The 16,335-nt window shown below is 36.8% G+C and overlaps 1 protein-coding gene across 2 annotated transcripts in view; it reads left to right on the forward strand.

Annotated features, from left to right (window-relative positions):
- CRY1 (cryptochrome circadian regulator 1) overlaps positions 1 to 16,116 on the forward strand; it is a 38,480-nt gene extending 22,364 nt beyond the window's left edge. The window contains exons 3-14 of one of the 2 annotated variants that reach the window (XM_063321269.1): positions 2,528 to 2,670; positions 4,056 to 4,240; positions 5,585 to 5,673; positions 6,277 to 6,417; positions 6,513 to 6,824; positions 9,288 to 9,439; positions 9,539 to 9,741; positions 10,527 to 10,628; positions 11,823 to 11,915; positions 13,115 to 13,186; positions 13,288 to 13,395; positions 15,445 to 16,116. In XM_063321269.1, the coding sequence (XP_063177339.1) occupies positions 2,528 to 2,670; positions 4,056 to 4,240; positions 5,585 to 5,673; positions 6,277 to 6,417; positions 6,513 to 6,824; positions 9,288 to 9,439; positions 9,539 to 9,741; positions 10,527 to 10,628; positions 11,823 to 11,915; positions 13,115 to 13,186; positions 13,288 to 13,391 (1,596 nt within the window). In that variant the 3' untranslated portion in view covers positions 13,392 to 13,395; positions 15,445 to 16,116. The remainder of the gene's footprint in view (positions 1 to 2,527; positions 2,671 to 4,055; positions 4,241 to 5,584; positions 5,674 to 6,276; positions 6,418 to 6,512; positions 6,825 to 9,287; positions 9,440 to 9,538; positions 9,742 to 10,526; positions 10,629 to 11,822; positions 11,916 to 13,114; positions 13,187 to 13,287; positions 13,396 to 15,444) is intronic. The other variant, XM_063321277.1, reaches the window with a different exon arrangement.
- The last annotated feature ends 219 nt before the right edge of the window (positions 16,117 to 16,335 follow it).

Here is a 16,335-nt window from a genome sequence, read left to right on the forward strand (position 1 = left end):
CTACGTTTTCAGAATATTAATTTTAGTGATGAGAAAGTAATGAAATAACTTGTCATATAGACAGTATACAGCTATCAAAAAAGAACATTCACATCTGTCTATGTCTTCGGGTTTCTTGAATTACCAAAAGGTGTCTTTATCGCGTATTTGTTCACTGAGGGGCTTTTCAGGACATCCTCTATCCTTGAACAAATAAGAGACATTGTTGAAACTCTTGAGGACTTCTTCAACTTTTGGCTGAGGACTACCTGGAACTTGTATCTGTCTCATCATTAGTCTCACAGTCTCTTTTGCCAGTAGCTGTACATCAGGCACTTGTGATGCAGTGAAGGGCATATAACACCGAACCAAGCTTTTCAGATCATCCCCATTAAATGTCTCAAAGGCGAGCGATGATCCTGACCCTGAAGAACACATGTAGATGTTTTTTGGCTGGGAGAAAATAATTTTAGGTAAATAGTGGTAGGAGATTAGGAGGTAGATAGATAGGAGCTAGTGGAACTTCTGTAGAGCCTTGTGTCAGGAGCCCTATCACAGATGCCAGCATCTGTGGATATCCTGGGGATGAATGTTTCACAGCTGCTTCTTGGTCGGGCTCTCTTTTCACAGGCTGAAGGACAATTCCTTCAAAAGGCAGAGCACTGATTGATCTTTATCCTTGCAAAAGGCCTCAAGGACCTTTAGGCTCTAACATTCGTGTGTGTGTGTGTATATATATGTATGTATATATAACTGTGTGCTTTCTGCTTTCCAGTCCTTCAGAGCAGTTTTGCTTCCCTTAGGACGCTGAGTTCAGTGTCACATGTTTTCAGCAGTACCAGTTAATACTGCTACCAATAGCAGCAGCAGGCTGTCATCCTCTAGATTAGTGCATAGAGACAGAATATTTTTACCTGTGAACTTTGCAGGTCTTTTGCAAAATTCTTCTGGGTTTTCTTGTTTGTTTGGGGTTTTTTTTTCTTGAGGATGGTGGTTCTATCTGACTGCAACTTTCACTAGTAGCAAGTACCCACTTGGTGCCTGTTGGTTAACTTGAACCAGTCAAGTTTTGGTTGTTTCTTGCCTCGTTCTCTTCAATTTGTCCTGTTCTGCTCTATATCTTTAGCTCTTTGGGACTGGCTTGATAAAGAAAATAGTATTGGAACAATCTCTAATGCTTTAAATGCATCAGTGTTGCTAAAAGAATGCAGCAGTATGTGCAAAGTGATTTGTGTCCTTGCTTCTTCTAAGTACCTAAATCACGCTGATGTGATCTGGATATATTCACATCACGTAGCACTTGTCTCAGAGTTCCTTGGCTCCCTTGAGGACATGGCTCTGGCTCTCCGACACGTTTTTTATAGTTTTCCTTTCAATATGCCAGAGGAAAGAAAGATTTAGAAAAAATATCTGCTGCAACTTGTCAGATAGTGGTTTTACATTATGAAATGGGAAATAAATGTTGTATGAGGGTGTAGGAGGTTGCTTGAGGATTCAGGGCCTGCTGGGTCAGTCTTGGCAGACTTAATGATGGAAGGAGCCAAGCCTTCTTTCAAAGAGCAAGCACTCCTTGGAATTGCCTATCCTTAGGGTTGTACCTGGGCTTCATCGAGGAGAGAGATAGCGTTCAGAAGTGAAACAGCACCCTAGGTGAACAGTGTAGAGTGCCCCTTGTCTCTCTGGTGTTCCTCCAGTTCTCTGAAATAGTCTGGCTGGTGTCTTTAGAACAACTGATTAAGAATCTAAGGGATTAGAAAGGTATTTATCTGAGTTTGATTGGCAGGATGGCTTTCTAGGATCATTCTATGCGTACTCCCACCTTTCCAGTTTCCTACTGTTGCAGAAGCTTTAGCCGCTAGATGATACCTTCCTTTGCTTCTTTTCCCCTACCTGTTACTGTTGGCCTTGGTAACAGCATCTGTGATATAAAGGATATTAGACTTGAAGGTGTCCTCTTTTTAGGAGACAGATTTATTTATTTATTAAATTGAGAATTTGAAGATTGCCCATTCCGGTGGGTGAGGGGTAGGGTTTCGGAAAAGGAAAGGAAAGTTTGTGGTGTTTGTTTTGGGGGTGTGTGTGTTATTTTGTGTCGTTTCCCCCCCCCCCTTCAGTTCTGCTGTTAAAGCTGACAGGCATATGTGAAAAGCTGTTCTGCAGAGGAAGATACTGCTGCTGATTAATGTCCAGAAGACAGTCTCTGTCATCTTTCCCTTCTGTTGTGTCTCTTACGGTGGTATATGGATCCTAGAGTTAGAGCTGAGTTTTCAAAATTTGCATAGAAGTTGTCCCATTACTGTGTGCACCCACAGTAGTGGGACGGATAGAGACAGTTTTTTATGCCTGATTCCTGCTTAAATGCCAAAACGTTGGACTTTATTTTTGTGAGTCTCAGTGTCTAAATGTATTTTGGGCCTTTGTGTGTCTCTGACAGCTATCTGCAGGTAGTAGCTGGTGTTCCATCTTGTCCATGTGCTTCCCATTCTGCTTTCCCTCACCCTCCATCAAACAGCCAAGTTGCTGAAGGACCTGCTGTTTTGTGTTGCAGGAATGGAATATTGCTAAACTTTCTATTGAATACGACTCTGAACCATTTGGGAAGGAAAGAGATGCAGCAATTAAGAAGCTTGCTAGTGAAGCTGGAGTGGAGGTCATTGTTCGAATTTCCCATACGTTATATGACCTAGACAAGTAAGTTACCACTATATCTGATTTAAAAAAAAAATAAAAAAATTATGAATTTTACATAGTATTTGTCTACTTTCTACACAGAGCACTTTATAGTTAGGAAGACCACGAATTTGTTTTATGTTTCTCTCTTATCCATCCATCCAAATTTTATTACTTATTGAGTAGAACTTTGCAACTCCAAAAAATGACACATAACTATCTGAAATACAGTTTTAATTTGGGGTTCTTTTCAAAATAATGGTCTTATTAATTATCTGTCTTTATAATGAAGATAGTGAAACATGCCTGTCACTCTGCCAAATAAGATCTGTTGTTGTTCAGTTGTTTTGTCAGATTGTTTTGTCCTTATTTCATTTGTTGTACGCAAGTTAGCAGAAAGTCCTTTATTTTTCAAGAACTGTTTCCTATCAGTTATGTATCCAATAAGTAAGTGGGGATTGTTTGATACCCCTGCATTGCCTTACTTAATGTCTTGTTTATATTTTTCCACAGATCTATTTAAATGGATTAGTATTAGCTCCCTATTATAGAAACATAATCCACAAACTATTCAAAAGTATGACTTGGCTTCTCTTAACATTGAGTAATTTATTGTGGTAGATGCCCATTTCATTTTGTTACAAGCCAATATATGAGAGGCAGCTAGACATACGAAGGGAAAGGGAATTGTTTACTGTTTTGAAACGAATACCTGATTATTATTTTTAATCCTAAATTGCAAATTCCTTTTCTTCTGTCCCCACCCAAGCACCCTTCCCAAATGAACAGTCAGTTCCATCTACCACTTTGTGAATTATTTCTTTAAAGTTTTCCTGTTTCTGAGATTTTAGATATATTTAAGGTGACAATGCAGAATATGGAAATTGTGTGTTTTTACAACAGCCACTGTGTATAAAATACAGCTTAATTTTTCCCAATATTAAGACAGTTGTAATATTGAATACTGTTCTCAATACCAGAATAGAAAAATAGATATATTTTTTTATGCAAATAGTGTAGTCTTGTAGGTGACTTGAATGTGTCTTTATGTAGCTATGGTCTCTCATCTGCTTTGCTGATCTGTATTTTTCTTCCCCTTGAGCTGTCCATATTCATTACTTAGTCATTCTTGAGGGACTTGTCTCAGCCCGGGAATGAAGAATAATTGACTTGGTCATAAACAGTTAATTTATATGTCTTCCTACTGGGGTGAAAAGGAGGGTAAAATTAAAGTTCAAACTGTCTGGATTGCCATGTATATCTGTGATTTTTATATAACATGCTAGAGGCAGGTAAGAAGATATTTCTGTATGTGTATAGGTGTGTATATCTTATTAAAAAAAGTAATTGTTATATACTATAGTATGACGTACTACTTTTCTTTTTTTCTTTTTTTTTCAATCCAGAATAATAGAATTAAATGGAGGACAGCCTCCTCTTACTTACAAGCGATTCCAAACCCTAATTAGTAGAATGGAACCACTGGAGATGCCAGTGGAGACTATAACCCCAGAGGTAATGGAAAAATGTACTACTCCAGTTTCTGATGACCATGACGAGAAATACGGTGTCCCATCACTTGAAGAGCTAGGTATGTTCTAAGATTGTTTTCACATTGTGAAACAAGTAAGATGTAATGTACCACTAAAAGCATAACACTTAAAATAACCACAAGAGAGGTTCTACTTATGGTTAATTGTTAAACTGATGCCAATTATGACGTACAAAAGGAACAAAAAAGGTAACCAACTCTAGTTGTTTTCTTTTAAATGGGAGGTCAGATAGATCAAACTACACTAAGTACTGTTTGGCTTCTTGTAATACAGCGTATCCATTTTCCCATGGTACCAAATAATCATTAAGCTACTAAAAGTCTTCGGTACTTCATTTTGTATTAAATGCATTTGGTATCTCTGTAGTTCACATCATTAATCTGTCATTTTACAAGTTAATTAAAAAAAGTTCTTGTCTTGCAGTGCCAGAAAAAAAGATAATAATTCTCAAATAATTATTTTAGAAACTTTTTTTAAAAAAATATACCTTAAGTTTCTATAAATTTAATTTTAAGAAATAGTATCAAGGTATTGTCCTATGAATCCCTCCCCCTCTTTCCTGTTTCCTTGCCCCCCACCCTGAAATACAAGCAAATGTGTTATGACCTCCAAATTGCTAACAAAAGGGTCTGGACAGATTCTGGCTAAGCTAGAATGCTCTGTCTAGTCTGTTTGAACGCTCTTACAACAGACCTTGCTTTTAAAGCCTTTTTAAGAAGAGAGGATCTGACTATACAGAGGTTAAACTGTAGGCAAACATGTTATCATGCACCTGGTGAACCATCTTGGGGGAGGTGTGGGAGAAATCCTGTTACCTTCTTTTCATCTTTTGTAGGGCAAGTATGTGTCTATCATCAAATTGACAATAAATCCCCATCTATTATTTAAGTCAAGGTCAATGAAACCTAGGAATGTTGTGAAGATAGCACTCATGTTTTTCACTTGATGGGAAAAGTTTTTAGACATTGTATAAATTACAATAGCAGTTGTTGCTGTTTAGTTGCAATTAAAAAAAAAAAAAGTTGTGGTTTTGGGATAGCCCATGTATTGCAGAGCTGAGAACTTGAAAATAATGTGAAAAATGGTAAAGTTCACTTTCTTCGTGTAAAAAAAACAGAAGCAGAATTAAAGTAAGACCATTCAGCATGTAAATTAATGTAAATGTAAAAGTAAAAATTGGCTTTTGCTGCAAATTAGAGGTATTGCATGTGCTTTGATAAGACTTGGTTGCATACTGTTTTAAAATTTGTATTCTGCTGTGTGTCTAACTTAGGGTTATTCTCAAGATAGAATAAAACGTAGTCAAGTATCAATGTTCTAGGATTTTGTTGCCCTGCAGTATAAGCAAACAAGGAATTTCCTTGTTTCAATTTGCTTTTCAGGTTTCGACACAGATGGTCTGCCTTCTGCAGTGTGGCCAGGGGGAGAAACAGAAGCTCTCACAAGATTGGAAAGACATTTAGAACGAAAGGTATGTTTCAAATTATTGCAAGTATGACATATCTGGGAAACAGAGTTGCTCTTTGCAACGAAATGTAAAAGGAATTGGGCAACTAGTTTTAAAAAAAAAAAAAAATCACAAACACAAACTTGAACTCAAGGCCTCAAAATAATGCTATAAATCAAAGTGTTGTTTCTTAGCTTTAAAAGATGATAGCAGCTTGTCTTTAATTTAAATTTTAGAGAAAGTCTCTTATACTATTTTCTACTAAAAAAAATAATTTTTTCTTTGGAGGGAATTTTACTTGAAATATACTTTTTATAACTTTGAAGTTGATAACTTTGAATTTTTTATAACCTTTGCTAGTTGTCCAGATTTCCTCTGTATTTAAAAAATAAAAAGGATAGATAGTTCTGGAAGACAGCTCATGCCTTCTGCATGTAGATTAATTATCTTCTAGAGATTCCACTGATTCAAGAGGAACCCATAGATATTGTAGGTAACATGATCATCTCTCCAGTGTCTGGATTCAGTTATAGACAGTGCGTGATTTCTCCCTTTATTTTTACGAGTTGCTACCTAGCCTGTAGTCTGATGTCGCTGTGTGTTCTGTTTTGTTTTTTTTTTTTTAAGGCTTGGGTAGCAAACTTTGAAAGACCACGAATGAATGCAAATTCCCTTCTGGCAAGTCCTACAGGGCTTAGTCCCTACCTCCGCTTTGGCTGTTTGTCCTGTCGTCTCTTTTATTTCAAGTTAACGGATCTGTACAAAAAGGTATGATCTCTACATAGCCAGATACACGTTCTTAGAAGCTATGAATTTTCCCTACTTCTTCTAATAACATGTTTTCCTTTAATGATGATCTTCAGGTAAAAAAGAACAGCTCCCCTCCCCTCTCCCTCTATGGCCAGCTGTTATGGCGTGAGTTTTTCTACACAGCAGCAACTAACAATCCACGGTTTGATAAAATGGAGGGGAATCCTATCTGTGTTCAAATTCCATGGGATAAGAATCCTGAGGCTTTGGCCAAGTGGGCAGAAGGCAGGACAGGTTTTCCTTGGATTGATGCAATTATGACGCAGCTTCGTCAAGAAGGTTGGATTCACCATTTAGCCCGGCATGCTGTAGCATGCTTTTTGACTCGAGGTGACCTCTGGATTAGCTGGGAAGAAGGAATGAAGGTATGGTTTCTTATTCTTGATTTTCTTAAAGTGCCTGTTAGTTTCAAATAGTCAGTCATTCTACAGTCGTTGTTACTGTGTGGTGTAAGTTGAATTTTAAACCTTAAACTGTGGCCAAAATTAAATTGGTTCTGATAAACCAATGGTGCTGAAGCTTTACCTGTTGAATGCTCCCATTTTATTGGAATATTAGAGTGTTTCTTGCAGTCAGAATAGATCTGTGATTCTTCTAAATTTGAGATTTCTTCCTAAATCTTGGCAAATAACATAGATTACTCTTGTAATTGAAATTTCATTCCAGTCATACTACGTGAACAGTTTCTGTTCACATCTCGTGTCTGCACTGTAGGAATTAAAGGGACAAAACTAAAAGCTGAGGATCTCTTTTCAGCAATTTCTGTCCCTTCACCCAGTGCTAGAAGCGTGAGTATGGGCAACATGATTTGGCTGAAGTTTCAGTGTAACTAATTTCTATGCAAGTATCTAAGAGACGCTGAAGTTCAAGTTACAAATGTCAGTCTCTTGAAGAAAAGAATGGAATAATTTAATCTCAGCCTTTGAATCAGTTTCACATTTTTAGAAGGGTAGCACATCTTTTACTGAGCAATGCTAATCAATTAAAAATAGTTTTTTATTCTTGAAATCTAAAAAAGAATTTACCCGTCATCAAGATTGTGACCTCATATTTTTTTATATATATAACCCTACAAAATGTCACCTTTCTTAACAAATCAGTTGTAAGCAAATACCTTTCATTTAAAAAAAAAAAAAATTGTCTTAGTTACATAACAGCATAAGCTGCTTTAGGAATTTTCCTTTTACAGTTCATAGATAAAGACATCGAAGGTGCACATACATAGGTAGCTCAGGCAAACAACAAAGCTGTGTATTACAGATAAATGCCAATTTGTTCTTACATTTGAAACAATGTGGGTATATGGAGGGCCCAGGTTTGTGCAGTGGAAGGATGTTTAATTTGTACGGCTGAGCTCGCAAAAGTTAATCTGGCCTTCCGTGACGATGTTATTTCCAAAGTCTTATGACATGGCAGCATCTAGTGGAACAGTGGTGTGCTAGCACTTAATGTGCATCTAAAAATATTGTTACATTATTAGTCACGTACTATTTGAAATGTTTTTTAAAAGTGTTTTAAGATAAATCTTATTTTTCAAAACAAACTTTTTTCAAATAGTTGCAGATATTTAGGTAAAGATACTTTTGTAACATTTATTCAGTGTGTACTGTAGAATGAATGCTTTACTGAATGTATGTAGAAAGAGATATCCTTGTTTAATGGTATTACCTTATTTAGACTTTATATTGGAATAATATTAGTTGAAGTTGGGTGGCAGTAATAAGATGTTAAGTCTTAGTGTCTTAGCGTGAAGAAAAATGATGGTTTCTTTGGAATATTTGGGGACAATCCAAGTTTGAAAATAAAATCGTAACTTGAAAAAAATATGTATTAAATAAGCATCTCTTTTGAAAACTACTTTAGTGCACTCTTTTTATAAAAGGCACTTGAATGCTCTCTTTCAAAAAATAAGGCTTCTCTTTTGTTCTTGTTAGCCTGTATTGCTAGTGATCCGACTGAGCAGAGACACTTCTTTTTATACACATTAGTATTGTCTGTGTTAATAATTAAAAAACAATCAATGCCGGAAACTTGAATGCTTCACAACTGTTGAGCTCCAGATTTAAATTAAAACCCTCATAAATCTTCAACTTCCTTGTGCATTATTTTTAACATAATAGGAGTAGCAATTACCCGAAAGACTGTTTTCAGATCAGAGTTCATTATCTGTCCCACCTTTCTTCAGCACATGTGGTGGTTCACGTACCTCCAGGGATGTAAGTGTGCATCCTCAGCACGGTGACTTACTAGATAAACTGTTGGCCTTCAGGAATACAACTTCTGAACGTTTGTGCTACCCTGAAGCTCTTGAATTCTGCTCTTGGGCCTCCTCACACAGTGAAAGGTGCTGTGCAAGTTGAGCTGTTCAGACTGAGAATTTTAGTTTGAAATGTGCTTTTTATGTTCCCTATTTTCTGGAAGTTTGCGAAGCTTACCCAATTGTAATGGGATGAAGCAACTCTTCGAAGAGGAACAAATGCCGCTTGCAAACAATCAGGCTCCAGCCATCCTTTGGGGATTTATTTAAGGATGTGTTTATGCAACAATGTGTAACTTCTTGGTTGTAGCTTTCTGAGATGTCTACAAGGCTTTTTTCACAGGGTAAAAGCCAAACCAGGCTATCGCACTTCTGTTCTTGACTTTGGGCATTTAGGTTACGTATTTGCAACTGTGTACTGAGCATTCTGTGAATGGTGCCAGGTAAGAGAGTGTTGCTGTGTTGAAGATCTGGGTTTCCTCTGCTGAAATCAGAAAGAACAATTCCTGAAAAAATAAGCGTCTCAAAGCTGTGCCATATTCAGACTAACTTGTTGCTCTAATTTCTTAAGGTCTTTGAAGAGCTCTTACTTGACGCGGATTGGAGCGTGAATGCTGGAAGCTGGATGTGGCTATCCTGCAGTTCCTTCTTTCAGCAGTTTTTTCACTGCTACTGTCCAGTGGGTTTTGGCAGAAGAACTGACCCAAATGGGGATTATATCAGGTATCTCACAATCCAGAAATTGCAGCAATTCGTGGGTGTTGCTTAAACTGTCGAGTGGCTTTACACTTACAATGACCTTTTTATTTTATTTTTTTTAAGACGTTATTTGCCAGTACTTAGAGGTTATCCTGCAAAGTACATCTATGATCCTTGGAACGCCCCAGAGAGCATCCAGAAGGCTGCAAAATGTATTATAGGAGTTAATTATCCCAAACCAATGGTAAATCATGCCGAGGCAAGCCGTCTGAATATTGAGAGGATGAAACAGATCTACCAGCAGCTTTCACGATACAGAGGACTGGGTATGGTTTATAGGCTATTGGCTTTATTTATTTGAAAACTTCTCTCACGTTCTAGCAATTAATAATTTTGTTCTGTAGCAATGGTAATCAATTGTGAGCTCAGTGTGGTGACCAGGGTTGTAGATCCAAATAAGTGAAAATATTAAATGTAACCAAGAAAGGGAAGGAAGAGTTTGAGTGAAGCGCCTCTCTAAGTCTTACACAGAAATTTTTTTTGTGGGTTTTTGGATGTTTTTGGGTTAAACTGGGTCTTCCGTGCGTTCTGATACTCTTGGTTTTAAAACCAGTGATTAGAAAATTAATGTGGTTCATGACTTCAGCCATACTGTATTTGCATTTGCAAATGCTGTTGCTCAGACAGAGACCAGTGCAAACTCTGGTAGCATTCTTCTTAGCTGGGAAAGGCTGTGCCCTTTGCCCTGAGAGGTAAATCACATGCACTTGTGTTGCTCCGGAAGGTGTAAGCAGTCAGTGTGTTCAGATATCGGATGTTGAATCGGGATACATTGCACTTCAATGCAACATAGTTGATATGTGTAACCAATTGATATTGGAAAGGTTATGCAGAATATTATGTAGAAAATGCCTGTTAAGTAATTGTGAACTAAAATTACTTGGCAAGATCCCAGAATTAGGCAAAATAGAGAGATGTTCTCCTGTTATAAAGGTAAACCAGTCAGGGTGAAAGTGGAGAATTGACTATCATGAAGAAAAAAAAAGTGTACTACAATTAATCTTTTTTTGCTCTCTTTCTTTGTGGCTCTCTGTTTTATTTCGTTGCTTAGGTCTTCTTGCAACAGTGCCTTCTAATCCAAATGGAAATGGAAATGGTGGCCTAATGGGCTATTCACCAGGAGAAAGCATTTCTGGTTGTGGTAGTACAGGAGGTCAGTCAAATTCTTTTAATACCTACAATTATTTGAACTGAACTGCACAAGCTTCTTCTATAATGCCTTTGGCATTATGTATTATAAGAGCGAGCTGTTTTCACAAGATAATTTTCAGTACAAATCACAAACATTTTCAGTTTTATTCACTGTTTGGTAGTATTTGTATGTAGACATCTCGTAGATTTTTTTTCTAAAACATGTAAGAATTTTTTAGACTATTTTTCCCCCTGAAGATTACTTATTAACATGTATCAAACGGTTTGATTTCAAAAGCATTTGAATGTGATTTTTCTCCTAGAAGTCTACGAGCATCCTCATATTTATAATAGTGATTTGTGAATTTTCAAGTCAGAACTGTTAATTTTCTAATGCTAGTGTTAGTTTGCTTACTGAAATTTAATTATACCGTAATGTCAGCAACAATTTGGTAGACAGTGTCTGAAAGAACTGAATGTAGAATTTATCATACAGTTTTGATGAAAATTACTTTAGACTATTAATATTCTTACTGTAACATACAAAGACTAGCCTTAGCTAGTTACTAAGGGAAAAAATAGTATTAACATTGTATAAATCCATGGTGCATCAATACATCGAATGCTATGTACAGTTTGGACTCCTCATTGTAAAAGGATACAACAGAACTGGAAATTTACTGGGTCTGTGTTCTCATTAGGCTTTAGTCAAGGTTAGAAGCAGATTGTGGAGGAAGGTGGACCTTATCGTTCTCAGCCAGTACCATTCCTCTCAAAGAATTAAAATCTAGACTCCTTAAAGCTGGGTGCTTGAGCTTTTAGTTCTTTTAGCTTCAGAGATTGACAAGACAGGAAGGGCTTAGTTAAAAAAATTAACATTATGTGCACTCTTTTCTCCTTAAAGTGTACACATGTATACTTAAATGCATACATGTACTTACACTTTTCACATCAGAAATGTATCCATTTTGTAGGAGGTTACTGTGTATTCATCTGAATTTGCAAGTGTGATTTTTGGAAAGATGGAAGCATTAGAGCTTTGGACCTGTTCCGAGGGTTGTGTTGTTTTTTGGGTTTTGGTTTTTTTTTTTTTTTTTTAAAAAAACACAATCAAAGTCCACCTCTTGAAGTGTGTGGGGGGAAAATCCCCAACATTTAAAATACCAGAATTGGAATTGTGTCTGGTTATATTTAAGTCTTTTTCCTGCCTCTCCAGGAGCTCAGCTGGGAACTGGTGATGGCCATACAGTTGTTCAGCCGTGTGCCCTGGGAGACTCTCATACAGGAGCAAGTGGAATTCAGCAGCAAGGTATTATGGCAGTCCATGTCTGTAGAGGATCTCCAAATCCTTGCAACTATGGAAAGACAGACAAAACATCAAAATAATGTGGATAGATATTATTTATTTTTTTTGTGACAGCTGCTGTCTACGACTTGAACTGGCCTTGTTTCTGTTCTTGAAACATAAAAATTATTTCTTAAAGTGAACTTGCTTGTCTTGTCACTTTTATCTTTAAAATGCTCATGCAGAACAGTATTTGTATGTTTTGAGTGGAAGGGATCACAAGTATGACTAAACAAAAATTAATAAACATTATCCTAGGTTACTTTAAATGAAAGATACTGAAAGAAAGAAGTTCACTTTGTGTATTTGATAACAAAATTTGCATGTTATCTTTTCGTTGATTTCACTATGACTCTTTTCGTATGTGATAAATTTCCACAGTTTTGTGTGGATGTTCTCCTATTGTGGAGGCAAATTTTTGTTACTGTATACAGAGACTTAAGCTGTGCTTTGTGATAGATCAAAGTTGCAATCAAATTTAGCACTAACTGTTTCTTTCTTTGCAGTCTTAACAGGTTGTGTGTTTACTGACCATGAAAGACTGTAATCTGTGTTTTGTTTAAGCACCCAGAACATAACCAGAACACCACAACTGTTCAGAATAAGAAACCTTGCAACTGCTTTTGCTAATTTGCATTATTTATGCAGAACGCTCAGTGTCAAGGTTGCCAGTGGATAGTTTACATGAACCAGAAAATAGTTTGCGTCTTTAAGTTACTTGCGTGTTGGTTGGTTGTTGGTTTTGGGTTTTTTTCCACAGCTTAGTTATGCTAAGGATTCACTAGTATTGCTATAACAGAATAATAAAGAGGATGAGGAGACTGGGCAGAACAAATGTTAAAATTCATAACAGCTTGGAATTTAAGTGTTTGGATATATAAACATTCTGCTTGTTGCACATACAATGCATAAATATGTACGCAGTTAATATTGTTCGCTGTGCATATATATACATATATATATTTAACTGTTGTAGACTGCCATGAGGCACTTTTATTATTTGCAGAAGAACTCTTCTGCATTCCGGACGGTTTATGGAAGGGTTTTTCTTGATAATGGAAAATAAATCGTCTCCTTTTTGTTGTTGTAAAGAATGTAATTGTACTCTTGCTTGCAGTTTTAAATTTTATTTATTATAATAAATATCTACTGTATCTGAACAGGTTACTGTCAAGCAAGTAGTATCTTACACTATGCTCATGGAGACAATCAGCAATCACACTTATTACAAGCAGGTAATTTAAAGAACAACAAAAAAAATCGAAACACTTTTCCTGAATATATGAAGTGTAATGTCAACAGAGTCTTAATGTCAATACTGGTTTTAAATTATCAGGAAGAACGACCCTTGGTACTGGCATTAGTGCAGGGAAACGCCCAAATCCAGAAGAAGAAACTCAGAGCGTTGGACCAAAAGTCCAGCGACAGAGCACAAATTAAACTGGTAAGATCTGAGAAACCTTAAAGTTACCCTGTTAATGAGTAAATTCCTGTACAGATTTTGTGGCTATGGTATCTTTCCTATCACTGCAATGTAAAGGATCCTAAATTTTTGCTGTAAATATTTCAGTTCCAGGTACTGTATGAACCATACCAAATCCTAGCTCTGGAGAGTTTACAAAATGCGAGATAGGAAGTAGTTATAAAAATAGAACCAGACCGAAGATTATCAGACACAGATTATTTGAGGTGTTAGTGAAAGGAAGATGAGGAAACCGTAGTTTCATATACATCAGCAGAGCTGTTTATGTATCTTCAGTTACTGTCTCCTCCCACACCTCACCTTAAGTTGTGCCAGCAGCACTGTTTGTGGGAGTGTACCTGAATCGGAAGACTAACACAACTTAAAAGGGAAAGGCTCAGGGCCTGGATTAGAGTTTTAGACATTCAAGTGGACTAAGCAGAACACGTTTTAGAAAGAATGCCGAAAACTTGCAAAATGCTGATACAGTTACTGCATGCGAAAGATGTAGAGACAAGAAAGGCTTGAAGACTTGACCATTTGTCATTGGTCTGTAACCTAAGCAGGATGCTCAGATTGCCAAAGTTTGTGAAGAAAAGCTGTGGTGAAAAGTACTTGAATTTGGAGAAGGCAGCATTGCTAGAAAGATATATGTGAACAGGTCTGAAAATGTGTAGAGAGAAGCAATAAACTGGAGAAATAGTTTGATTTGTGTGAAATCATGAATATTGAGAAGGTAACCGGATCTCGTGTTTTGGATGAAGTGACTTAGGAACAGGATAGAGAAAAGAGAAGGCCAAAGATGTTATACCCCTTCCTCCAGTGAGCTTGGTTTGAGAAGAATGACCTGAAGGGCAAGTTGGAGGATAATTACTTAGGAGGAAAGCCAAAGAAGGGAGGGCTGTCTGAAACAAGAGGGCACAAGATCTCAAGACTAGGAGTGTGGCTGCATAGATTAAAGGTGGTTGACATGTCATTTCACCCTTATCTTTTACAAACAAAGAAAAAGTTAAGAGTTGGTCATTATGGAGTTTGAAGAATGAGTAAGAATAGCACATATGTGAAATAATAGCACATGGAGAGACTTTGGTGGAATTGGAAGACAGGGATTCCATACAGCAAGTACAGAAGATGCATTCAGCATCTCTAGAGATAAAAAGGGAAATTCAGTCCACTTCATTTGGGTTTGACAGCAAGATCTAATTTTGCTTATTATGTGTGTCAGTGCTTTGACAAAGTTATTGCGGTGCTTTATGAACAATTGTGTTGTACTGCTGTGATTCAGTGAGGAACCACAGCGTTGTTTCCATAATGCCTGTCACTTGAAGAAGTGAGCCGAGACCTTCGCGATTCGATTGATCCATCTGCTGTTTTTCGCACATACTGGAAGCACTGTAAAGTGTGCTTCTGTGTTCTCAAATGGATTTCTGGTACTCAGGTGGGCCTGAGCAGAACATAATTCCAAGAGAGTTCCTGTTTCAGTAGCTGTCTAATCCTTAGTATGTGTAGATTCATTCAGCATCCATGTTTTGTATTGCAGAATTCCTTAGGTGCTCGTGTCTGTGTAGAAGAAGTGCCTGCAGAGCGAACGTCTGGTTCCTGTCTAAGCTCTTTTTCAATTGAGAGACAGGTTGGAGGGGTTTCTAGTTTGGCAGAGAGGACTGATTTTGTTAGGGGTGCTCAAAGCATGCTGCAAAAGCATTCTAGTCAAATACAAAAACCAGCCAAGCTCGTATTCAAAAACACTGCTGGCAAAAGGATGTGTGCCTTCTGAATAGCACTGAAGTACAGAGGCTGTTGGGTTTCTCTTTTCTGTTTGTTTGGTTGGTTTTTTTTAATTTTTTTTTTTCTTCCGCTTTTAGCCTCCAAGTAAGAAATAAGAATTTTGAATGTTTGGGCCAATACAAATGGGGACAGGGCTTCCTGCACTGAGAAGGGGAGAAGGAATATTGGTCCCTTGAATTATTTCTGCCTTCTTCAAAGACTCATGACAAACTGCTTAAGAATAATTCTATTTTTCTTTTCTTGCAGCATTATTGAAAGAGAAGATACCACTCAAAGAACACACACAGGACAAAATTCCTGCTACTCTGTATTGGAACTAAAGTGTTGTGAGAGTACGTGTACTAAAATGACATACCTTTTCATAAATTATTTTCAATTGTTCTCAGTTGTTGTAAACAAGTCCGATTTTTGGAATGCGTTATTTCTAACTGGCATTTCTATGGTTTTTAACTTTTTAACGACTTTCACAAAGGGCAAAATTGAGTTTTGTATATAAAGTATTTGGTGAAAAATTTGCTAACTTAATGTAAATATAAACATTCATGATTAGCGATAGACCCATCAATATATTTTTGATAATCTTTCATGTATATGGCAGTAGGAAAAGCTGTAGTGATGGTCTGTAAAATGGATGGGCATAGAAGGTTTTGAAGTTTTTAAATTGTTATTATTTTTAGATTCCAGAACTTGACCTCTGTATGATCAACGTCATATTTTCATAATGTAAGTGCTTAGGACTGTGTTTAATCAAATACAGTAGAGTTGTAACCTTTATTAATCGCATCTGTATATAAGTCATATGCCAATTTTTTGTCAAGTTGTAAAATTTTCATGTATATGTCCAGTCCTTGTATTTCCCAGTTGCCTTGTTCAGTAATGACATACGTTGTTAATAAAAGAAAATTGTATATATAGATACATATGTCTGTCTTTTGTGTACGCTACTGCTCCGGTACATATTTCCAAACAAAACTGTTTCAGGAAAAAAGAAGGAAAATGTAATTTTTAGACTTAATCTGGAAGCCACGAACAGTGAAACTATATTACCTTTCACTTCAAGTTTCATGATACTGAAGAAAAACATTATCCAAACTATTCAGGCCTTTTTGTTGAAATTGCATGCAGGTATGTATTCTT

Source organism: Chroicocephalus ridibundus, chromosome 1 (assembly GCF_963924245.1).
Source record: "Chroicocephalus ridibundus chromosome 1, bChrRid1.1, whole genome shotgun sequence".
Classification (NCBI taxonomy): domain Eukaryota; kingdom Metazoa; phylum Chordata; class Aves; order Charadriiformes; family Laridae; genus Chroicocephalus; species Chroicocephalus ridibundus.